At 56.6% G+C, this 22,554-nt stretch overlaps 13 protein-coding genes across 13 annotated transcripts; 4 read left to right on the top strand and 9 right to left on the bottom strand.

Moving 5' to 3' along the window:
- Positions 1-326: 326 nt before the first annotated feature.
- Positions 327-1,274, bottom strand: L226DRAFT_37444 (uncharacterized protein). The gene has a single exon (XM_067674341.1). It carries the CDS (start codon positions 1,166-1,168, stop codon positions 458-460), a length of 711 nt encoding a protein of 236 aa, XP_067543370.1. The 5' UTR covers positions 1,169-1,274; the 3' UTR covers positions 327-457.
- A 454-nt stretch (positions 1,275-1,728) lies between these two features.
- On the bottom strand, positions 1,729-3,195 carry L226DRAFT_518689 (uncharacterized protein; the record flags this gene model as incomplete). Its single annotated transcript, XM_067678556.1, has 1 exon — positions 1,729-3,195. The coding sequence occupies one exon, from the start codon at positions 3,193-3,195 to the stop codon at positions 1,729-1,731; it is 1,467 nt and encodes a 488-aa protein (XP_067543369.1).
- A 1,204-nt stretch (positions 3,196-4,399) lies between these two features.
- L226DRAFT_528924 (uncharacterized protein) lies at positions 4,400-6,008 on the bottom strand. Its single transcript, XM_067679492.1, has one exon. The coding sequence runs from the start codon at positions 5,900-5,902 to the stop codon at positions 4,514-4,516; it is 1,389 nt and encodes a 462-aa protein (XP_067543368.1). The 5' UTR covers positions 5,903-6,008; the 3' UTR covers positions 4,400-4,513.
- A 157-nt stretch (positions 6,009-6,165) lies between these two features.
- Positions 6,166-7,871, bottom strand: L226DRAFT_37398 (uncharacterized protein). The gene is made up of 4 exons (XM_067674336.1): positions 7,788-7,871; positions 6,755-7,729; positions 6,271-6,700; positions 6,166-6,211 (listed from the first exon to the last, which is right to left on the bottom strand). Exons 2-3 carry the CDS (start codon positions 7,701-7,703, stop codon positions 6,309-6,311), a joined length of 1,341 nt encoding a protein of 446 aa, XP_067543367.1. The 5' UTR covers positions 7,704-7,729; positions 7,788-7,871; the 3' UTR covers positions 6,166-6,211; positions 6,271-6,308.
- On the bottom strand, positions 7,864-8,539 carry L226DRAFT_37372 (uncharacterized protein). Its single transcript, XM_067674331.1, has 5 exons — positions 8,506-8,539; positions 8,217-8,453; positions 8,134-8,159; positions 7,957-8,055; positions 7,864-7,906 (listed from the first exon to the last, which is right to left on the bottom strand). Exons 2-4 carry the CDS (start codon positions 8,374-8,376, stop codon positions 8,017-8,019), a joined length of 225 nt encoding a protein of 74 aa, XP_067543366.1. The 5' UTR covers positions 8,377-8,453; positions 8,506-8,539; the 3' UTR covers positions 7,864-7,906; positions 7,957-8,016.
- Positions 8,329-10,083, bottom strand: L226DRAFT_528922 (uncharacterized protein). The gene is made up of 4 exons (XM_067679491.1): positions 9,871-10,083; positions 8,853-9,814; positions 8,506-8,765; positions 8,329-8,453 (listed from the first exon to the last, which is right to left on the bottom strand). The coding sequence occupies exons 2-3, from the start codon at positions 9,766-9,768 to the stop codon at positions 8,515-8,517; spliced, it is 1,167 nt and encodes a 388-aa protein (XP_067543365.1). The 5' UTR covers positions 9,769-9,814; positions 9,871-10,083; the 3' UTR covers positions 8,329-8,453; positions 8,506-8,514.
- Positions 10,084-11,557: 1,474 nt separating this feature from the next.
- Positions 11,558-12,632, bottom strand: L226DRAFT_528920 (histone H3). Its single transcript, XM_067679490.1, has 6 exons — positions 12,526-12,632; positions 12,440-12,464; positions 12,308-12,363; positions 12,033-12,182; positions 11,845-11,979; positions 11,558-11,791 (listed from the first exon to the last, which is right to left on the bottom strand). The coding sequence occupies exons 1-6, from the start codon at positions 12,538-12,540 to the stop codon at positions 11,756-11,758; spliced, it is 417 nt and encodes a 138-aa protein (XP_067543364.1). The 5' UTR covers positions 12,541-12,632; the 3' UTR covers positions 11,558-11,755.
- A 955-nt stretch (positions 12,633-13,587) lies between these two features.
- On the top strand, positions 13,588-14,503 carry L226DRAFT_607854 (uncharacterized protein). The gene is made up of 4 exons (XM_067685861.1): positions 13,588-13,696; positions 13,757-13,974; positions 14,036-14,128; positions 14,195-14,503. The coding sequence occupies exons 2-4, from the start codon at positions 13,910-13,912 to the stop codon at positions 14,409-14,411; spliced, it is 375 nt and encodes a 124-aa protein (XP_067543363.1). The 5' UTR covers positions 13,588-13,696; positions 13,757-13,909; the 3' UTR covers positions 14,412-14,503.
- Positions 14,504-14,821: 318 nt separating this feature from the next.
- On the top strand, positions 14,822-16,243 carry L226DRAFT_565322 (uncharacterized protein; the record flags this gene model as incomplete). Its single annotated transcript, XM_067683784.1, has 2 exons — positions 14,822-15,024; positions 15,181-16,243. The coding sequence occupies 2 exons, from the start codon at positions 14,822-14,824 to the stop codon at positions 16,241-16,243; spliced, it is 1,266 nt and encodes a 421-aa protein (XP_067543362.1).
- A 33-nt stretch (positions 16,244-16,276) lies between these two features.
- L226DRAFT_528917 (uncharacterized protein) lies at positions 16,277-17,905 on the bottom strand. Its single transcript, XM_067679489.1, has one exon. The coding sequence runs from the start codon at positions 17,621-17,623 to the stop codon at positions 16,433-16,435; it is 1,191 nt and encodes a 396-aa protein (XP_067543361.1). The 5' UTR covers positions 17,624-17,905; the 3' UTR covers positions 16,277-16,432.
- A 131-nt stretch (positions 17,906-18,036) lies between these two features.
- L226DRAFT_528916 (uncharacterized protein) lies at positions 18,037-18,758 on the top strand. Its single transcript, XM_067679488.1, has 2 exons — positions 18,037-18,388; positions 18,439-18,758. Exon 1 carries the CDS (start codon positions 18,084-18,086, stop codon positions 18,378-18,380), a length of 297 nt encoding a protein of 98 aa, XP_067543360.1. The 5' UTR covers positions 18,037-18,083; the 3' UTR covers positions 18,381-18,388; positions 18,439-18,758.
- Positions 18,657-20,133, bottom strand: L226DRAFT_556471 (mitochondrial 54S ribosomal protein uL2m). The gene is made up of 2 exons (XM_067683135.1): positions 18,994-20,133; positions 18,657-18,941 (listed from the first exon to the last, which is right to left on the bottom strand). Exons 1-2 carry the CDS (start codon positions 20,025-20,027, stop codon positions 18,761-18,763), a joined length of 1,215 nt encoding a protein of 404 aa, XP_067543359.1. The 5' UTR covers positions 20,028-20,133; the 3' UTR covers positions 18,657-18,760.
- Positions 20,134-20,288: 155 nt separating this feature from the next.
- On the top strand, positions 20,289-22,444 carry L226DRAFT_528914 (TIP49-domain-containing protein). The gene is made up of 9 exons (XM_067679487.1): positions 20,289-20,310; positions 20,368-20,565; positions 20,620-20,813; positions 20,868-21,068; positions 21,125-21,343; positions 21,397-21,635; positions 21,702-22,061; positions 22,120-22,217; positions 22,291-22,444. The coding sequence occupies exons 1-7, from the start codon at positions 20,298-20,300 to the stop codon at positions 22,009-22,011; spliced, it is 1,374 nt and encodes a 457-aa protein (XP_067543358.1). The 5' UTR covers positions 20,289-20,297; the 3' UTR covers positions 22,012-22,061; positions 22,120-22,217; positions 22,291-22,444.
- The last annotated feature ends 110 nt before the right edge of the window (positions 22,445-22,554 follow it).

Raw genomic sequence — 22,554 nt, 5'->3', positions numbered from 1 at the left:
GAAGGCATCACTTGCGGCTGCGCCGCCACAGCTCTCCCCGAACTATCGTGAATATAGCCCCCAGAAGGAAGCTCAGGCGGCGACGCAGCGCTGTACTGCGAGAGCAGCGAATCGGGGGCAGTTCCTATCGGATGGGAAGAGGCGTTGTGCGATGTGTGGCTGGCACTGGGGGCGACAGATACGGCCCAACGTGAGATGTCCGACGTTTCTGCGGTGAGAGAAGGCCGAGAAGGCCGGGGAGGCCGTGTGCTGACAGGTGCCACCGTGGCGGGCAGAAGGCGTTCATCACCGTCTGCAAGGATACCGTCACCCGCGCGTGCCCGATAGGCGTGTGAGCTCTCTTCTTGGACGCGCACACCGTGTGCTTGCTTGCGCGCTCGCCTGCGCAGGAGGAGGAAGAGAAGCGCGATGAGCAGCAGTGTCACTACACCGCCGACTACACCGCCGATGATGGCCGCTATGGGAGGGCGAGAACTTGAATGAGAAGATGAAGGGGATCCTGCAGGTGCAGACGTGCGCGACGTCTAGTGAAAGATGTCTCAGCATGATAACGGCACACCATACTGAATACACTTACTCGAACGCTCGAACTTGAGCTTGATCCTGAGGGTGAGGGCTTGTCGGTGAAGGTATAGACGACGTAGTCGAACAGAATCAAGGAAGGTGAGGCGTCGCCGACAGCCTGAACGACCAAAGTGTGTTCCTGGTTCTTGAGATCAGTACTGACGTGCACGGGTATGTTATAATCGAAGTCCGTGCCACTGGACGGGGCATGGAAGAACGATCCAACGCGTGCGCCGTCGATCGTGAACGTGAGGTTTGTGGCAGTATCCGCGCCAGTAACCGTGTTCGCGAGGGCGTTGTAGACGTATACAGCCGTCCCGTTGAACCGCATGGTGATTGAACGTGGTTCTGGGTCTCCGGGATGGTGTGTGGTGTCGTGCCATGTTTCGTCGAGAACCTGGGAAGTGTCAAGATGGACGAAGCAGGCCGTGCAAGTGGATCCCTGGTGCCATGCCCCAGGTGGTGAATATTCCGGGACCAGCCCCGTGACGCTGTCCCCTTTCTCGTCGTCGATGGTTCGGTTCGTCGAGAGAGACCTAGCGTGTCTGAAGAAAAAGAGTGCGAAGAGAAAGCGAGAGGCCAGCCTAAGTCGCAACGCGACCATGGCGAGTGAGAAGGCCGAACAGCCTAGCCCAGCCCAGCGAGGGTGAATGTAGAGAGCAAGGAAGTACTCACAAGATCATCGAGTCAAAACTCGTTAAGCAGTCGGTTATGGACGCTTGTGCAAAGTTTAAGTTCTGTCATGCTGTGCGTGGTGGCGGGGTCAGATTGTCTACAAGACCGGTTGACACCTTGAGCACGCCGACAGCAACGGGATCCCTTTGAATAACAACAGTGCATAATACATCAATGGATGCAATAGCGGTTCCGGCATCAGCAACGACCCGACGAGGTGACTCGAATTTCGTCACATGGGAATCCTACTGGGGTAGGTATTGCAGTTACCGATGGTGGACAGGCTCTGCGCATCCTACGAGGACATGCACACCATAGCCTCCGGAATGAGTACGTCCACGGTCCGAATGGTACGGACGATCGTCGGGAAGGTACCTACTAATTACCGTCATGCTCATTGGAGGGTCAGAGCTCTAACAGTACCTGGTAAGATCAGCTCATAGGTCGTGCGACACAGAAGCACATACCTCTTCAAAGAGCGCACTCCTCTCATGCATTGGACAGCTCCTCCGGGTTCACGACGCGTAGCCGGCGCCCCTTCAGCGACCATGGATTGGGTCGTCTTTCGCGAGGACGAGCCTCAGCGAGCAACCTTCTCTCGGCCTCCAATTCTTCCCGCAACCGCGCCATCCTCTCCCGCAACGCCTCGACTGAGGTATCCCCTGCATCAGCACGCGGACCCTGTGGCCTCTTCCGTCCCTTCTCTCCTCTGCGGAGCCCGCGCATGTAACTCTCGAGCTCAGCAATCTCCCTGGTGAGGTCGGACAAGCGGATGGAATGCTCAGTCTCGGTTGCAGAGACTGCGGACGCAGGTACGTCAGCGCGATGAGTTGGAGGGGTAGCCAATGGAGTGGGGATCCGACTTGCAGAGTGTCGGGGGCTCGGAGTAGGGATGGGGGCGAAGACGAGGTCTGATCTGCTGAAGGATGGCGACCCCTGACTGATCTCGAGGGAAGGCGCCATGGGCGAAGGAGGAGAGAGAGGCGAGGGAAGGGGAGAGACGGGCGAAGAATGAGGCGAGTCGTCCTTGGTACCTTTGAAGGATGAGGGACGACTCGGATCGTGTAGGTTTGTTGCTTTCCTACTGAACAAGGGCAGCGCTAGCGATCTGCGTCTTCGAAGCACGAATACTCCGATGCCGAGTGTCGCCAGTGCCGCAACCACTCCGACTGCAGCACCGACGGCCGACCCAACCGCAACAGCTGACGATTTGGAGGATGAGGACTGGGATCCATCCACGGACACGGACGACGTAGTTGTCGGCGCGAAAGGAGGCATTGCAGTCTGAGTGCCGGATGTTGTGGAAGTCAGCTGCCCTGATGCCGAGGGTACGTCTGTCGCATCTCGTTCTGTGGTGTAGATCGCGTAGTCGAAGAGAACAAGGGAAGCAGTCGTACCGCCGGCCTCGATCGATAGCACATGCGAAGTAGGGGTGAGGCTGGCGTTCTGATAGACAACAGTACGGTATAAGATGGTCGATGCGGCGTCATTCTGGGGGACGTGCATGTAATGGCCAACTTCGGTGCCATCTAGAGAGAAGGTTAGGTTGGTGAATGTAGTAGTACCGTCCTGGATAACATTGGCGACCATGTTGTAGACATAGACAGCAGATCCGTTGAATGTCATCTGGACAATATTCGGGGGTTGTCCGGGGTGGTAAGTGGAATCGTGCCATGTTCCCTCGAAAGCTTGAGCCGCGTCGGCATGCTGCGTGATATGACACCTCGGGCACGTCGAACCTTGCGACCATGCAGAGAGAGGGGAGTATTGAGGCTTCAAACCGGTAGAAGCATCGCCGTTTGCATCATCAATGGTGATATTGACCAAGGTAGCCCCGGAAACGGTCGCAAGAAGGACGAGCGCAAAAGAGCGTATTAGAACGGGACGCATGTAGAGCCTGCTCGCAGCGTGCGGCGACCTGGGGATCGACTCTCGGAATAAAGACGATGAGGGCATGGGGATGCACTACTCACCTGTCTTCAAGGCATACCACCACAGCAATAGTACCCCACGGACGTCGACGCCGCTATATATATCGAGACAAACGCTACCACATGAGCGGACAGAACCGCTCCCACCTCATCGACTTCGCTTTTGATATCAACTAAGTGGGCGCTGACACATGGAGCGCATGATGAGGCATGATGCGAGCTGCCCTCATAGGCGCGGTCGACCGCAAAGAACAAGTAGAAGCTTTCCAGGAAAATTCGAGGTCGATACGCACATGCAAGTACTGGGCGACGTCAACAGTGACTGGGAATGAGGTTCAAGTGCTGAGTTGATGGATGGTAGAAGGCAAGACCGAGCATAGTGGGCATCGTTCGTTGTGTATGTCCAAGCAGGTGAAGTAGCAAACGGTATTAAGACAAAATGTTGAATGGGAGCAAGATACGGTCGTTCAAATATTCAGGCCTTTAGGCGGAGGAGGTGGTGGTCGGGAGCATGTCCTAGATAGACGCGGACCCCACGGGCCGCGTTGCAGCCAACAGACCCTCCGACTCGGATCTCTCCTCACCTACTACATACCTACCACGGTTTACCGTTGCGCACTTTGCGACCTCTTCATGTTACTAGCAAGTCAACCCTACCCGGAACCGCTACAACGTCCTACTCCTCATCTTACTGGCGATATCCGTGATGCCTTATAGTCACTGTCTCATCCTTGAGAGCAGCGACCTTCAACATGCGCCGTCCGAGGATATAATGCTGGGTCTGTTTTCTAAGGCTGTCGCTTGTCACAGCCTTCTTCTCACTCGAAACGACGCTGGACGCGACGCCTTGGTGCCCGACATCCTTCCTTGCTTGGGGCGAAGATCCGCAGTTTTTGCACGGGAGGCTTGCTCACCTGTTTACATTCGGGCTTATGCATGCTTGTACCTGGCCGCTACGCTTTCTTTCTCCCTTTTTCTCTCATCCGTTTTCAATTTCACTGGCAAGGGTTCTACGCCTGCAGTAACACTCGCCCACTCTTCGGAGGTTGCTGCGCAAGACTCCCGCCTTTTCGATACGTCGCCCAGCAGGTTGATCTCGAGAACAAAAGGCGAAATGATGTCCGTCATAGGTCTGTCAGATGCGCTTTGTCAACGCCTTTGGTCAGTTTGGTGAATCGAGCACCGTCCGAACCTGCGGGTCCCGCGGGATACCTGCAGCCAGAACAGGAGTCAGGAAGTGCACTGTATAGTATGTAAGTAGTCTACATATTATCATATATCCGAAGTGCGCGAGCCCTGTCAGAACAACACGAACCATGTCGCAACTACACCCGAACACTCCATCATCTCTGGAACCTCGGAAGTGCCTCTTCCATCAGCCTCCGCTCGTCCTGAATCATCCTTCGCACCCTCTTCATCTGCGACCGGATGGATATCAATTTGACCTTCTGTGTTGCCGTGTACCTTTCGCTGGGAACAGCGTCAGTCTGTCCATCAGTGGTCCTTCCTGCTGTTCCCAACCGTCTTGCCTTAGCCGCTTCCTGTATGCCCCTCACCATATCCTCCAGCGTAGCCAGCTCCTGCATGAGCTCCTCGTAGCGAACCGAGCGTTCGGTTCCAGTCACAGACAAGGCCGGAGCCGGAACGTCAGCTCCGTGCCGCGGAGGTGGACGACGCGGGGCATGAGATGGCAGAGGCGGAGGCGGAGGTAGTGTGGGGCGCGGCGACGGGCAGGACCAGGGCACAGCGGGAGGGGAAGCTTGTGGGACCTGCAGTGCACCTGCACACGACGCGAACGTGTCGTGACGCTCCTGAGTACCCGCTGCGATCAGCTGTGTCTCGTCTTCTGTGGCCTTGTGAGACTTCGCCCGCGCTCGGCAGCGGTAAAGCACTGCGGTAATGATGACGAGGGTCGCTGCAAGTCCGACGGAGACTGCAATGGCTGCAATGGCTCCCGGACTCAGCCGCGGCGACGAGGATGATATGGGATGTGTGGATGTAGAGGTAGTGGTGGGAAACGATAATGTAATGCTGCCAGTGTAAGGAGGATCAGAAATAGGCTCGGGAGTCCTAGTCAAAGGCGGGTCGACGGTGTACTGCACGTAGTCGAAAAGAACTAGGGCGTCGCTAGGGCCCCCAGACTGAATTTGAAGTGTGTGCTTCTCGTTCGTGAGGTTCGTATTGACGTAGACGGGAATGTCGTACAGGATAGGCGGTTTATCTGGGTGGGGATGGTGCGTGTAGGTACCCATCGTCACGTTGTCGACGACGAAGGTGAGATTTGTGAGGACGGTGACCCCGGGAGCTGGAGGATGGTTTACGATAACATGGTAGACGTATACTGCAATCCCGACGAAGTCTATGGAGATCTCCACAAACGGTTTACCGGGATGGTAGGTGGAGTCATGCCACGAGCCGTTCAGAACTTTGCTGGGATTGATGTAGGTAGAGTTGAGTGCGCAGCCGCTACACTCTGAACCCTGTGCCCATGCGCCCTGCGGAAGGTAAAGAGGAACGAAGCCTGTCTTCTGATCGCCATATTTGTCGTCAACGGTCACGTTGTAGGCGGACGATGCGCTTGTAGCCAGGCGTGGCGAAGCTCGAGGCGAGCGATTGGAAGGCATGGGAGTCCGCGAGTAATGCAGAGGGCCGGTTGAGGAACCTAAAAGCAACTGAGCGAGGGCCAACAAACCATCGAACAAACCACTCATCAGCCCCTTCGTCTCATTCATCCGAGCTCACTGCCGGCGGGTGAGAGTACCGGCACGTGTGCCGCTGTGACATCTATGGCTGTATCCCAGACTACAGGATGATGAGACGCACCTAACGCCCGGGGTTCTTCGGCGGAAGCGAAGTGGAAGTGGCGAAGTAGATTGTAGTGTCGGAGCTTGTCATACAGATGGCTATACATAGCATTGTGGCAGCTTCTGAAAACCAAACAGAGGCTGTACCTCGATTGTCAAGAGGGAGTGGCTTGATACGTAGTGATACATTGTGGCAAGAAGAACGGTAGTAATGCAAGGGTCCATATGATCCCCACCCTATCAACGGCACAGGAAGTCAACGATTTAGACGCAGGGCCACGGAAGCAAGGACTCACTGGTATATATAGTAGTGGCATGTGCTGACTCTGCGGACTTATCTATTGTAGGACGGAGGGGGAGCGTCGACCTCGGCCAACAGTTGCTGGTCGTGCTCGAGTTCGGCGCGCAGCTCAGCGATTTCGTTTCGGAGGTTCGCGAGCTCGCTGCGCAGGCCTGAGCTGGGTGCAGATCGATTCGCGGACCGGCCACGCGAACCGCTGCTGTTGCTGTTGCTGTTGCTGGATGGGTTGCTTCGCGAACCGCGATTACTGCCCGAGGACCCCGACTGCTGCCGGGTCTCCAGTGAGCGCATCTGCGCTTCAAGCGTTTGTATGCGCTGAACCAGTTCGGTGTTCGCGCGGGAGCGATCAGTCCGGCCAGACACAGACTGCGGTGGGAGGGGCGGTAGACGAGGTCGATGTGGGGTGAAAAAGTGTCTTGTTGATCCTGAAATAGGAGTTCTCAAACGATGGAGACCAGTACAGTACACTTTGTGCTTACCTGCGCTACTGCTGCCTGTTGTGGACGAGCCTGGCCCCGGCATCAGACGGCTGCGGCCCAACCGCAAGTCTGGAAGCCTCGGAGGATGCGACATGCGGCGGGAGGGTAGATCTGTGAACGAGTGCTCACCGCCATCGATGGTGAAAGGTTCCACTCTCTCCGCTATTGACGGCGGCCGAATCGTGCGCCTCCGTCGGAGGCAGACGATAAGTGCCCCGACCCCCGCAAGCGCCACCACACCGCCCACCGTACCGCCCACAATGGCACCAACGGGTGTTTTGGATGTTGAAGCCAAGGACGTCTGCGCGAGAGGGGTCAATGTGCTTGTCCCAGAGGTGGTAGAAGTGTGGTCGGAAGAGACAGATGATGATGATGATGTGGTCGTATCATTATCAGTGGTATAGATGGCGTAATCGAAGAGGATGAGGGCGGCGGTGGGTCCATTCGTCACAGACTTGAACGAATGTCTCTGATGCGACAAGTTTGTCTGGTTAAACACCAGCACGTTGTACAGAATGTCGGAGGTGTTGTCCGACTCATGGATGAATTGCCCCGCATACTGCCCGTCCATGAAGAAAGTGAGGTTTGTAAATGTGGTCGTCTGGCCTGAATTCAGCGTGTTGGCTAGGAGGTGGTACACGTAGAGGGCGGTGCCGTTGAATCCGAAGATGATCGTGTGGTCGGGATCGCCAGGATGATACGTAGAGTCGTGCCATGTCTGGTCGAAGGCCTGTGTGACGTTGACGAGACCGGGATGAATGTCGCAGCCAGTGCACTCGTCACCTCGTGCCCACTTGTCCAGTGGTGAGTACGTGGGGATGAACCCGGTGGTAACGTCTCCCAATTCGTCGTCTATGGTGCGGTTGACCAGAACGCCTGCGACGCGCGTAGTCCGTAGCAAGACCCATAACAAGAGAAGCTGCGCTAGCCGAGCCGACACGGCACGCATGCTCTATGAGCTGGTGTGGACGCCGGCTGGGAGGACGATACGCTGTTCAGTAAGTCCTGGGGGATCTGGGATGGGGGCACGTACGGAGGCGTCGCATGGGCACGAAACAGGGTCGGGCACATTGGTCTCCGCTGCTCCTTGATAGAGTTCTTTTAGAAGCGATCTGACTGTTGCGACCTTCCATTGAAGCACAGGTCGGCATACTATACCGATGAAAACGCTGTCAGCTTCCGTGATAGATCTACCCACGCACCTCCCTGGCCGCCCAAATTTTATAAACTAGCCCTGCGTCCGTGCCCACGAGCGCTGCCCATCATTGAAGCTTGTTGCGGGAAAGGATCGACTCTGTAAACTATTAAGACCAGCGGTGTATGTGCCATGCGCATGTTCGAAGTCTAATGGCATGCTTCCGTGAGGTCGGGGACGGTACCTGATGTCCATCATCCTTGTGACTTCCTAGCGATGCGGCGGAACTCTCAGTCGACAATGCGTGGGAGCGTAACGCAAGCTTACCCAGAAAAACCGCGCAGTTTGGAGCCAGAAGGATCTTGCACAGGCCATTGGCATTGTGATCGTGGCGCTGATTACACAGCGAAGTCGAGATGTGATCGAGCTCCCGACTGAGTAGGCGGAGAACAGCGGTGCACTTCCGAGTCTGTGCCTCGTATCCCATTATCCCATGTCATGTACTAACACTGCATTCAATTAAAACAGACAAAAAGACCTCGACCTTCGAGGTTCAAGGTTCAACTGTGCGTAAAGCTCGGTATCAGCGATCTGAAGGGAGAGTATGAGCACTCACAATCAAGTCCTATAGCATATTCGCCTCATACTGAGGCAATGGCTCCTCCCCCAGTCGCCTCTCATCAACGAGCTCCGTCCTCAGCCCAGCTAGCGCACCTCGTAGCGCAGCAATCTCGTCTTGCAGTCCACGTAGATTCGCCTCGCTAGCGACGTTCTCGGTGTTGTCTGGTGTCTGGCCCATCTTGCGCGACCGCACCTGGGTCTCGAGCGCTCCAATTCGTTGCAAGAGTTCTGCTTGCTGCTGACTCGCGGATGAATCTGTGACCAACCGTGAAGGTGCGAGATGCATAGATTGTGGAGAAACGTGTTCAGTTGGGGTATGCGGACCCAGGACGTATAACTCACCAGGGTGTGGCAACTCGTAGCCCTGTGACTGGTGAATCGACCCTCGAGAACCTCCATAGGGAATGCCCCCAGAGACCAATGAAGATGGTGACCAAGGCCCCGATGGATATCCAGAAATGCCACGTCCCAGCAGTTCGTCGTCACTCTTGACTTCCGGCTCTCCCATAGTGAGAATAGAACGCGGTCGAGACTGCTGCGATCGTCGACGACGGAGAAGGAAGACGACGAGCGCGACGATGGCTGCAAGGCCCACGACTCCACCAACTGTTCCGCCCGCAATTGCAGCAACTGGTTTGTGTAGAGGGGGCAACGTATGGAGGATCGTGACTGTAGGGCTCGGAGTGGAGGATAGCGAGCTGGTCTTGTCGGGAGTCTCAACGGTGTATTCGATGTAGTCGAAGAGGATCAATGATTTGTTGACACCAGTGGCGCGCATGACGAGTATATGGTCACTATTGGCGAGGGTAGTGTTCATGTACACTGGAACGCGATATGATATATCCGGGAGAGCGTCGGGTGAGTGGGTGAACTGGCCGACAGGCTCGTCGTCAATGAAGAAGGTCGTGTTCATGAAGGTCGTAGTGTCCGTGAATGTTCCAGCGACGAGGAAGTAGACGTAGACGGCCGTGCCAGTGAAGCTTGCATGGACCTCCAAGTCGGACTGGCCTGGGAAGTAGGTCGCATCGTGCCAGGTGCCGTCGAATGTCTGCGACAAATCCACTTGAGACGGTCCGATGTTGCAAATGGTGCACGACATTCCCTGGTTCCATACGCCCTCGGGGAAGTAGAGCGGCTTCGTACCGGTAACAAGATCGCCCAGTTCATCGTCTATCGTGCGGTTGGCAGACAGTCCTGCTGCGTGATGCGTCCATAGCACGAACGAGGCAAAGAGTGGAAGTTTTCGCCAGTAGAGCATTGCAGTGTGTGGATGAGTGAGGGGCTCCGGGAGCGTTGTCCTGCACCTGGTCGACGCGTGAACACTGGACTGGAGCAAGAGAACGACGGGACCCCCGCATACCTTAGGCCCTCGCTGGCCGTGTGTGCAACACCTAAGAGGCAGGCACGCTGGTCCCTTTACCCAATACCAGCTTAGACCCGCAGGCTAGCATGAGGCCGATACGCGTCGCGCGGTTGCTTTCCGCCTCTAATTGACTATGCGTATGTAGGCATATGTTCGCACCATGGTGCACTCTTTTCCTCCGATCATCTAGGACCCTGATTATCCGATTCGCTACACCACCAGAATGGTCAGTCATACTTCGCAAGCGACAACATCAGGACGCACAGCCTCCATCACTCACGGCTCTAGAACTTGAGTGGATGACTTTCCATAAGACTCTGCGGGTTTACGGTCGCCGTAGATTCTAAGCGGAGCTTGATCTGCGGCGTTTATCTTGGGCGCTGGCTGACAAGACGCTGGTCGGATGAGTCTCGGAACCAGCGTTATGTCAGCCTTTGTCAGCTCCCAATCTGGTTTCTAGTGATGGCAACAGGATTTGTAATGATGTCGACTGCCTTTCCAGTCGTGGAGGGCTCTTAGCGAGCCTTAGCGAGGCATCTGCGGACGCGTTTAGGTCTAGAAAGGGGGGTCGACCCCCCCTTCTAGATTTTGAGCGCTTGCTTGGTCTACGGAGGCTCTGCCATCAGCGGAGCCCGAATCTGCCTCGGTATCTCGGCGGATAGGCCAGATTTTGTATCTACGGACGTCCGTAGAGCCGCAGAGTCTTATGGAAAGTCATCCAGTATTCGATAATGGACGAGGATCGTGGTGGACAAGTGGCAGTCGGGTGTCAGATTTTGCGTGTGGCTATGCAGAGCTATGCGGATCGAGCCTTCGACGCGCTTGAGATGGCCGTCGCAGCTAGGAACGAGTGACTATCGCAACTAAATGAGACCTATGGACATTGCAGTTAATGCACGGCAAAGCCAACAGGCACTCATAGAGCAAGGTGGTCTACACAAGCCCTCCAATATCGGAGCCGGCCCATGACTCGCAACCAGATGATGTACAGCGATCGCGGTTTCGACGCCATCCGCCTCTCATCAGAGAAGTGGATCCTCGACTCCGACCCCGGAGAGCGCGTCCTGTAATAGAGCTCCAGGCCATGGATACGTCGTCTCGGTAGTTCTCCGGGGAATGATCTGACATCTGGGCCACCTTGTGCAAATTCGCAGGCGGTAGTCCGTACTAGGTGGATTGGAACGGGGGCCGGCGCCCAGAGATATTGGGCGCGCTCTTTACCTGGAGAGTTTGTAGATGAACCTCACCTATTTGGATAAGCAGACGTACAAGTCGTATTAGGATGCGCCGGATGCACAGAAATATATTCTTACCCAGTACTCCTCGACCAAAGGAAATTCTTCACGTGGGGCCAAGCTTGGGGGCCCCCTTGCAGGCGGCACACGCATCCCCTCCGTCGACGGCATGGCCATGGGGGATTGTACGCATCGCACGACGGCTCATACTCTGTATATTCCAAGGGCCGTGCGAGTCCCGTCTACGCGAAACGCGAGTAAGGTTTCGCGACGCGTCAACCACGTGACGTACAAGCGCCGGACACGACAATGCTGGGCCCCGACTCCACTCTCCCCAACCGTACCCAGTATCTCCCGCCCGCCCCGTTGCAACCCGCGGGTCGAGGAGTTGGAAGACAACTCACCAAGCCGCACTCTTGTGCGTCTTTCCTTCATCGTCGCGCAATTCTGAGTGTAGGTACAGTTGGGCATGAAAATATCATTCATCTACCAACCTCCAATACATATGTCAAACGGCACAATCGAGAGGCACTACAATATACAAGGCCTGCATGAGACCAGACAGGACGAGCGAAATACGAGGAGACGAATACAGTGTAGTATAGCAGAGACCAGACCGGAGGCGTGTCCATGAGATGGGCAGGTGCTTAAGACCGCTCACCACGGAGACGGCGAGCGAGAGCCTGGGGTACAACGGGTCAGCGTAAGATGAACCACGACGAGGAACAGCACATACCAGATCCTTGGGCTGGATAGTCACACGCTTAGCGTGGATAGCAGCCAAGTTGGTGTCCTCGAAGAGGGAGACGAGGTAAGCCTCAGCGGCCTCCTGGAGGGCCATGACGGCGGAGGACTGGAAGCGGAGATCGGTCTACACGATGACAGTCAGCTCAGTGCAATGAACGACCTGCGCAGCGAGCGTACCTTGAAGTCCTGAGCGATCTCACGAACGAGACGCTGGAAGGGGAGCTTGCGGATGAGCAGCTCGGTGGACTTCTGGTAGCGCCGGATTTCACGGAGAGCGACCGTTCCGGGCCGGAAACGATGAGGCTTCTTGACACCGCCGGTCGCGGCCTGTTCCGAAAGATGACAACATACAACAACAAAGCGGCACAGGGGCAGTTCGGAAACGCATGGAAACCCGCAACCCACAGCATCTGGTCAGAGAGGGCTCCTCACGGAAGAAGATGGGCACGTACCGCCGTCGCCGTCTTCCTCGCAGCCTTGGTGGCGAGCTGCTTACGGGGGGCCTTGCCTGGAAGACGAATATACCTCAGCTTTGACTGATCTTCGACAGCGCCAGGGCGAAGAAGCCTCGAGATAATACCCACCTCCGGTGGACTTGCGGGCAGTTTGCTGTCGAGAGCGTCGTCAGCGACGACGTCGAGGTGATGGCGATGATAAGACATCTACTAACCTTGGTACGGGCCATAGTTGTTAGATGAGGGGTTAGTTGAGAGGTTGTGGGTAGACAGTCGATGAGCGACGGCGAATACTTGAGGGCGCGAGTCGCGGCGGTGGTGGTTGGGGACGATGAGGGGCGGGTGGGACGACGAGCTGACTCTGCGAGTCTTGTTGAAGGTCCGATGGCGTGTTTCCCACGGTTGAAACTTCCGAGCCAACAAAGCACCAGAACACCAGAACGTCTCGCGCTTGGGCCAACTTCCGCGCCCGCCAGGCTGGAAGATTGCCCTTTCACGCTTTTCTGCGATATTAGACCGTCGTCTCCGCTTCTCACTTCATATACGGCTCTTCTACAGGTTTCTCGTGCCTACTGTATGACATTTATGCGCATACAGGCCGGTGTTCGTCGTAGGAGAGCGTCGCGAGCTAAGGACTGTTGAGACTGCGGTGGGCGCTTGTGTCGGAGGATACGCCACTCCGTAAGACCTCGACCAAACGATCGACCACCTTTCGTCCTTGGCCTTCTTTGCAACTGCGGGCCTACCGGAGGCTTCTTCAATGCTCCACTGTACTGGTATGCCACGAAGCTATAGCTTGCTGCTTCGTACCGGCACCTATCACTGTCCCATCAATTCCACACTTGTTCTGACAAACCAGACGTCTTTCCAATGCAGGTTAACATCCGACGCCTCCACCTTTCACATCGTCTGCAGCGCAGATTAATCTCTTGCATTATGAGACTCAGCCCTCGACCTGGATAGCATTTTTCATGGTCGAGCAAATGGCTTCTGGTACTGGCCTGCTGCAGACTGCAGTAGTGCTGCAGCAAGCGCTCTTCCTCGACGTTTCTCATCGATGTACCTTCTTGAGATTTGAGTCATATTCACGACGACTGCATGGTATACGGAATTGAACAACAACGACCTGCCAGGGTTCATATTCCACACGCCAGACGATGTTGCGGCAGTAACAAAACACCATCCGTGTCGACCCGAATCAGACAGACGCCTCGGCGGCTGAGATCCACGAGGCCGTGCGCCATCTTCACTGCAGTTTACCAACTTCGCGCGGACTCCATCGCCATGCTACGCCTGTTTGTTTAGAAGGTGCGATATTTTAATTGTGTTTGCTCGGAAGTCGCATAGCTAGATGTCGGTGACGATCATGGGGTGGTCCTAACCAGGGTAAGCGATGTCCTCTCCTTGGAAGGTGGCAAAACTGACGTCACTGCGCCCCATCCTCAGGCTTTTGCTGACGTCGGTGCGCCATGTTGGCTGGTGTATAAGAACCAAGCTCGACGGACCTGTCTCACTCACTCACCCACATTGTCTTCATCTGGTCTTCAATCATCCCCCACTACTTTCTCCTAACTATCGAACATCATACACATCACCACCATGTCGTCCGGAGCTATGCAGTCCAACGTTGGCAACCCTCAGATCTACAACGATGGCGACCAGAGGTATGAGGAGTTTTGTTTGGTGCGCGTTTAGAGAGCGTCAATGCTTATACTTGTGCACCAGATACTCTGAGGCCGACCGCCGTGCTGAGATCGAGCGGAGGAAGTCCGAGCTTTCTGAAGGGCAGAAGAACGCTCACGATATCCATGACCCCAAGTGCGATACTTATCCTCATCCAATGTCACTGATTTTACTCAGTTGTTGACGGCTTTATTCTTGTAGGGACAACCGCAACCTCGAAATCCGCGCTAAGCAGGAGGCGGTTCAGGAGCGTCAGGCCGAGCGCGAGGAGCGTCAACAAACTGTGACCAACCCTCTTGAGCCTGCACAGAGACATGGAAACGAGCCCTCGAGAGGAGCGCAGATCGATGCCGAGCTCCAGGCGGAGGACGAGGAAATGTTGAGGAAGAAGGGCCCCTACAATGGAACGTCGCACTGAGGGTTCGTCGGCCGTTTAGTTGAAGCAACACCAATCGATGTAGCATAGTCCATGTATCATCATCACTTCATCAAACTTTGTTATGCCTCCTCTCCTCGTCCTTATGTTCTCCGCCATCCGCAAAAGCATGAACGCGAAGAAGGATTCAAGGAACCGAAGCATGCCTTCGTGTCGGCGCTACTGGCGTTCAACAAACCGCGTTGGTCACGTGTGCACGCGACTGGACACGCCCACGTGACGGACGCGGACGCGTTGTGTACGCGGTGAGTGTGCGTTGATCAACTCCGTGTTGCCCTGGATAAATACCCGATGCGCCGCTTGTCCTCGCGCGTTTTGCCCCCGCTACCTTTGTCCTCCGTCTACCCGCCATGCTCTCAATGGCTTCCTCCTCCCTTTCTAGGACATCGTCCATGTCGAGCATGGGCTCCGACGACTCTATGGCCGGGTTCGACGCAAGCAGCGTCCACTCCGCCGACACGAACAGTGACGGCGCAGTCAAACGCACTCGGAAACGCTTCTCCAGCGTGCAACTCATGATGCTGGAGCACCTCTACCGCAAGGCCTCTCATCCAACGCGTGAAGAACGCGAACAGGTCGCAAAGGATGCAGAGATGTGAGTATCCCCTTTCGCTTCCATTCTTCGCCCGCGCCGGCGGTGTCATTCTCCCATGTCCTTCCTTTCTTCATGCCCCATCGTATATATGCGTCCATATCTTCTTCCACAACGCGTCGTAGCACACGAAGTACACGCTGCTGACCACACGCACAGCGACATCCGCTCCGTCACAGTCTGGTTCCAGAACAAACGTCAGACAGACCGCCGCATACACCGTCAGCTCTCCGAGCCTGTCGTGCAGCTCTCACACCCCCACTCACTGTCGCTCCCACCATCGTCCCCCATGCCTCTCCCGCCGTCCTCGCCCTTCTCTGACGCGTCAGGCAACACGATCCACACGGTCCGCGTCCTCGAACGCACACGCACACGTACCCTCTCCGGCAACTCCACGCTCTCCGCCACATCCCGGAAACGCGACCGCGACCGCGAACACGACGCGTCCCACGCCCTCGCACGACACGTCCGGCACAAGCCCGCACGCACGATCTCCCTCGACGACATCGCCGCACGCGCAGAGCGCCCTGCCCTCCTCCCGCGCACCCCGCCACAGCTGCAGTGCGTCCCGTCGTCGTCGTCCCCCGCCCGGCCCCAGACCCCAGAACCCGAGGATACGAAGGAGGGCAAGGTGGCGCTGTGGCAGAACATGCCGTCGTCGCCTGCCGCGCCTGAGCCTGTTGCGCGTTCGGAGCGCGAGTTCGTCCGGTATGGGTACGGGAGCCGGCGGCTTACGCTTGAATACGCGTGTGCGAGGGAGATGATGGGTGAGAAGGAGCGGGAGCGGGAGAAGGTGCACCATCGTGGTGTGCACGGGGAAAAGGACAAAAAGAGCAAAGACAGGAAGCATCATCACCACCGCAAGGAGCATGGGCAACACGGACACAAGAGGGAGGCACGACGCACGGTACTTCCTCAGCCGGCGTCGCGTACGGCGCGAGAGATGCACAAGGAGGAGGAGGACGAGGAAAACCTCGACATCCCTGTGGCGGACTGGGATATGCACGACACGGACACCGAAGGCGTGCTCTCTGAGGCACCAGTGACGCCCTCAAGCAGTTTCGACTTTGGTGGGCTATCGATGCAGGACCCGGTGAAGACGAAGCAGGTAGACGCACCGAAGGAGGTGCACAAGGAGGATCCCGTGGCGGTGCATCCCGCGCACGACGACGACGTGATGAACGCTGCATATGCCCTCTTCAACCTCAGTCAGCGCCGTTGACTCGAGGGGAAGGTGGACGTCAGGGGACGACATGAAACGACCGCACTATCTCATCATAATTGTTTATGGTATTATAGCAATGTACAAGAGCATGTAACATACATACGCATATAAGTATCCCAGTCTTCGCACCCAAATAGCCCTTCGAACGTGACGTCAACAGCGTGTCCGGAGAGAACGCGAGGTAAGCTAGGCCCAGCCAATCTTGTAGAGCTTATACCCGCCCTCGTCCGCCCTCCCAACACCCTCCTGCTTTGTGAGCTCTTGGACGCGGAGAATTGCAAGCTCCTTGCGCTGGACGTCGGATGCGCGAGGAAACACGGCTTCCACTGTATCGCTCATGCCTGCGTGTCTCCCGGTCGGACGAAGCGGAATGATCAGCCAGAAGACGCCATGCGAGCCGTGGGTGAGGAGACGTTCGACGCATGCCTTGATCCAGCGCGCGTGCTCGGGGTGGTACACCACATCCGCGGCCAGGATGACATCGAACCGACTCGCAAGTGCGCCTTCATAAACAGGGTTCTGCCAGTCGAGGGCGAGGACGTCGATGGGGCAGGCGGAAGGGGTGGAGAAATTCGTGGAGACATTCTCGCGAAGATTGTCGAGGACCGAGGGGTGGTAATCCGTCGCGATGACCTCGACGGATGCAAGGAGCTTCGCCGCGGCGATGCTCAACAAGCCTGTCCCTGCACCGAGCTCGAGGATGCGCAAGCTCGGCTCGGTGGAACGAACGAGAGACAGTGCAAACGCGCCAGGGTCGAGGCACATGCGCTCTGCGAGGCGGATGGAACTGCCCCAGCTCTGCAGACCAACAGAAGTATGGTCGTCGCTGAGCAGGGGCGCGTCGTTCAACTCGACATGTACGGCGCAACAGCTGTCGGCGCGCAATCCCGGGCTAGTGGGGAAGGAGAACGTACGCGTGAGTGCCTCCTCGTCCTCGTCCTTTCCTGCGAACACGGAGAGGATGGACGCGGCAGAGTCCACAAGAGCTGCCCGCGCGTCCGCTTCTTCGTCGGAGGTCTCTGAGTAGACCCACACGTCGGAGCGCCCGGCGAATCCGGTGAGCCAGCGTATTGCGAACTCGCGCTCGAAGGTATCCGACCGGAGGACGTCGATGTCAAACGGCGTGTCGTCTTCATCGTACTCGTCATCCGAGTCGTCCTCTCCCTCGGCGGAGGCATAACCGGAATCGGGAACGGAGGTGTCGTGGACGAGGTGCTTCGGGAGCGCCTTGGGCTGCGGGAGAGTCGCGAGGGCCTGCGGGCAGTATATGGAGCGCAAGTTGTCGATCGCCTCTGCGATATGCGCCGTCGAATAGGTGGCCAGACGGGCGAGAGGTGGAAGGGAGGACGTCGGAGGGACAGGGTGTCTTGATGCCATGTCTATCGTCTATGCGTAGCGAAGACCCGTCTAATTGTTGTTTTCGTCTAGAATGTACGTCTAGGATTATACGATGTAGAATCGCTCTTGAGACCCGGATGCCCGTTGAATGGAAAATCGAGAAGCCCGAGGAAAGTCTAGTGAAGTCCTGTCTATGGCGGGTATTGTCTATCGTCTCTAAGCGGTCGACGGCGAGTAGGAGCAACCAAGGGTATGAAGCAGGGACCCTTGGTTGCTAGCGCACAAAAACCGGCATGGTGGGCAGGAGAAGATGAGGGACGGAGGACAAGGTGCACAGAGCAGAGCCGGTGCATGATAAAACCTGCAAAAACGTGTTCTCTTGACGTCGAGATCATGTCCGGCGATTGCCGTTCCATACTTACCGCCAACTTCAGCAACCTCGGGCTTGCAACCCTTCCGTTCCCGCCTCCAACTGGTTAACGCACGCTCAATACGGCTCATGACATCCACGCTATCTGCGACATACAACCTCAGTCCGCCTCCTGGTACCCCCACGCCGGCAGGATTGCAGACCAATCATACCTTGCAGACATCCTTGCCCGATCCGTCCTCCGTCGGACAGAAGGGCTACTATGAAGAGCTGCGAAAGGCGGTATTGCAGACGAAGAGCCAAATAGGGGAATCTCTAACCGCGTGGAGAGACGCAGTAGGAAAGAGGGAGGACAACAAGGAGGCGAAGGTCCCGAAGAAGAGCGAAGAGGACGAAGAGGAAGAAGAGGATGATGCGGAGGCATGACACCACAAGTGAGAGAACTTACTGCTCTTCGTGACGCGCCATACCAACGCTGTGGCAGTAAGGAATCCGGACCTGGTAAAGCCATATTGTGGTGCTACAGCGGTGTTCGAGCGACTGCTGGGCTCGGTGTCGAGGAGAGAGGTATCGGTTGTTCCGCGATGACCAGGCAAAGAGTTCCTCAAGACACCACCGCGCGCATTTGCCTCCTTCGAGCATGGCACAGGAGCGCATGACTCACCTCCCTGTCCTCCACTGTTGCAACGAAAGACATCCCACAATCGCGAGGAGAGGAGGGCGGTACTATAATGGTGTATTATGTAGGAGACTGTATGATCTAGCATGTGCCCACCCAAACGACATAGAGAACAATTCCTCCACATCTACAGACCCCGCTTCTCCTTGCCCCGAGGGCGCTCGCGAACGACCAACTTGTTGCTGTTCTTGGGGCCCTTCGGTCCAGGCTTACGCGTACGCTTGCCCTTCGCGAGCCAGCCCCAGACGGAGCGTGGCTGCTTGTTACCCTTCGACTTTCCACGACCTCCTCCGTGAGGGTGATCGCACCTGCAATCGAGTATGAGCACGTATGGCGGCATGCGACGCACAGTTTGCATACCTGTTCATGGCCATACCACGGACACGCGGCCTGCGTCCAAGCCAGCGGTTCCTGCCAGCCTTGCCCAGGTTACGGTTCTTCCAAAGCGGGTTGCTGACCTTGCCAATCGTCGCAACGCAGTCCTGGAGGACCTTACGCACTTCACCGCTCTGCAAGCGTACGTGCGAGTAACGGCCCGAATCCTCGTGCACGACGACCTGCGCGAACGTCCCGGCCGACCGTACAAGCACTGCGCGACCCTGCGGGTTAAGTGCGACATTGTGGATGATGGTACCGGGAGGGATGAGACGGAGAGGGACGACGTTGCCGGGCTTGATGGTAATCGACCGCAGGACACCGAGCGCAAGCGAAGCAGTGGACGCAGTCTGCGACTGGGACTCCGTCACCGTCGTGGTCATTCCTCTGACCTCCTTCGAGTCCGTAAACCCTGGCACGAGGCCATCCGGGATGCCCTGCCTGAAGCTCTCGACAACGTCCCCTGCACGGAGGTTGTCGGGAGCGAGGATGTAGCTCCACACCTTGCCACCGCACAAGTCCGGGTTACGGTTCTTGATGAGCGCGATGTGCGCAGAGCGACCGGGGTCGTACTCAATGCGCACGACGTCGCACGGACCGGACTCGGTGCGCATGAAGTCGACAAGACGAATACGCTGCTTGTGTCCTCCACCAAGGAAACGAACGGTGATACGTCCGTGGTGGTTCCGTCCACCGCGTCTCCGTAGAGGGACGGTGAGCTCGCGGAGGGGCCGGCCCTGGTAGAGGTGAGGAGAGAGGGGACGTTTGAGGTGTCGGATACCAGGGGTGATGGGCTTGTACGTTTTGTAGAGGACAGACGTGCGCGCAAGGGCGGCGTTGACCTCTGACGGCGACTGCTGCGCTGTCGTGACCTCCGTGGCATACCGACGTGCTCCGTTCAGGACATGAGGAAGGACAGCAGATGACGAGGAGGCGAAAGTAGACGAAGACGCGCTGCTGGCGTTGATGCTAAGGGTGGAAAAGGCGGAGCGGAGGAGACATCGTGCGGACGAGAACATGGGGAGCTGCTCGTCGCTGCGCCCGACGTCGGCGAGGCGAGAGAGACGAAGTGGACAGCAGCAGACACGCGCACGGTCACGGTGCAAAAGAAAGAGAGCTCTTTTGGCGCCGCGTCGGGCAACGCGCGTCTCAACCTTCTCAACCTCCCGCCATGGTATGCGGCTCGTGTATCTCCTCCATGTAATCATATTGCTCACAATTATCTGCTATGCTTGGCTCAGGCAACACAAATATCTACCGGTACCGCTGAGCTGCGGGAAATCACCAAGATGGAACGGATAGGTGTGTTTCAGCCACCGCGTTCAACTTCGATTGTTGTACTGAGGCAGAATGACATAGGTGCGCACTCGCACATCCGCGGTCTGGGGCTCGACGACCGGTTGGAGCCTCGTGAGACATCTCAGGGTATGGTTGGGCAGGCCAAGGCGCGGAAAGCGGCGGGGATGATCCTCAAAATGGTCCAGGAGGGGCGCATAGCCGGACGCGCCATGCTCTTCGCGGGTCCGCCGTCGACGGGGAAAACTGCTATTGCCCTAGGTACGTCTGAACAGCTCTTTCATACACGTATCGCATGAGAACGCGTTCGTGCAGGCATGGCGCAGACTTTGGGACCGGATGTGCCCTTCACTATGATCGCTGCGAGCGAGGTGTTCTCGCTCTCCATGTCGAAGACGGAGGCTCTCACGCAAGCATTCCGACGGAGCATTGGTGTGCGCATCAAGGAGGAGACAGAGCTCATTGAGGGAGAGGTAGTGGAGATTCAGATTGACCGGAGTTTGACTGGGGTATGTCCATTGCCTTTTTGTACGCATTTCTTGTCACTAAGTGAGCGCATGTAGGCGACCAAGACGGGCAAGCTCACCATCAAGACCACCGACATGGAGACCATCTATGACTTGGGGAACAAAATGATCGATGCTCTGTCGAAGGAGAAGGTTACCGCAGGCGACGTCATTGCCATTGACAAGACCTCGGGCAAGATCACGAAACTTGGCCGGTCGTTCGCGCGGTCAAGGGACTACGATGCCATGGGCGCCGACGTATGTGACCGTGTCGAATTTGAAAGGCTCCTTGTTGACACCGTGTTCTCTCACAGACGAAGTTCGTGCAATGTCCAGAAGGCGAGATCCAAAAGCGTAAGGAGGTCGTACACACGGTGTCGCTGCACGAAATCGATGTCATCAATAGCCGGACACAAGGTTTCCTAGCACTCTTCGCAGGCGACACTGGTGAGATCAAGCCAGAGCTCCGCAACCAGATCAACGCGAAAGTGGCGGAATGGCGAGAAGAAGGCAAGGCGGAGATCATCCCAGGGGTGAGTATGTCACTACCTCCGTATGGTCCATACATTGAGCACTCGGAGTCCAGGTGCTGTTCATCGACGAAGTCCACATGCTCGACATTGAGTGTTTCTCATTCCTCAATAGGGCGCTTGAGAACGAGCTCGCACCGCTCGTAATCATGGCGTCGAACCGGGGCAAAGCACGGATACGTGGGACGAACATGATCAGTCCTCACGGTCTTCCGGCAGACTTGCTCGACCGGGTACTCATCGTCAGCACCAGCCAGTATAGTAAAGAAGACATCGAGCAGATCATCAAGATCAGGTAGGGGACTTTGGATGACACATGAGTGAAGAAAACGTCTGACGTGACCTTTACTGCCCACTACAGATGCGAAGAGGAGGATGTATCCCTCACCCCCGAAGCCATGGCGATCCTCTCAAATCTGGCAACGGAGACAACTCTACGTTACGTGCTCAACCTCATCTCTTGTGCTCAGATGCTTGCGAGGAAACGCAAAGCGGAAGCGGTCGGAGAGCAAGACGTGCGACGTGCATACGACTTCTTCTTCGACGAGAAGCGGAGTGTCCAGTACATACAGGAGGCGGGCATGTCGCTCGTCACTGATCTGGACGAGAATGACAGGAGACGATCTGGGAAGACAAAGCCTGCTGGTGATGATGCCATGGACGAGAGCTGAGCATGAGCTCGGCGAGATGAGGTTGTGGTCCGTCCTCGATTGTACCTTTGGTGCGTCACACGACCTACATAACCCTTAGCACTTCGCCAGTGCTGACTTGGGCAGCAGTCTTGTTGTATTTGCAGCTTTGTAATGTCATCTTGGCTTTCTGCTTTGGATGTCGGCGCGCTCCGGCCTCGAGCTCAGGTACAGATGGTTCCTCATCGGTGCGTATTCTCCTGTATCATTGCCTATCGAGCCATGACCATAGCAATCCCACGTCACGATGAACAAATCAAGAAGTGCCCAGGCGGCGTGCAAATGCTCATCAAGGTGTCTGTCTATGTCTCTATCGTACCTTATTACTACCGAACACCCACCAGCTCGGATATCCCCCGCCCCGAGCACCAGCTTCTTGTAAGAGCTTCTCCAATGTTCCGAGAACTGTATGACGGCAAGCACTTGTTCTCAGTCTTCGTGGCGTCGCGCCGAAGCGTTTCTCCATCGTATATCCGTTGCCGTCGTCATCATTCAGTGAGGGTCTTCTGCTTCCCTTGAATGCAA

The sequence above is a fragment of the Lentinus tigrinus genome, assembly GCF_003813185.1.
Source record: "Lentinus tigrinus ALCF2SS1-7 unplaced genomic scaffold L226scaffold_1, whole genome shotgun sequence".
Classification (NCBI taxonomy): Eukaryota; Fungi; Basidiomycota; class Agaricomycetes; order Polyporales; family Polyporaceae; genus Lentinus; species Lentinus tigrinus.
Note: the sequence above shows the minus strand (reverse complement) of the source record. Positions and strands in the feature narration are given on the sequence as shown.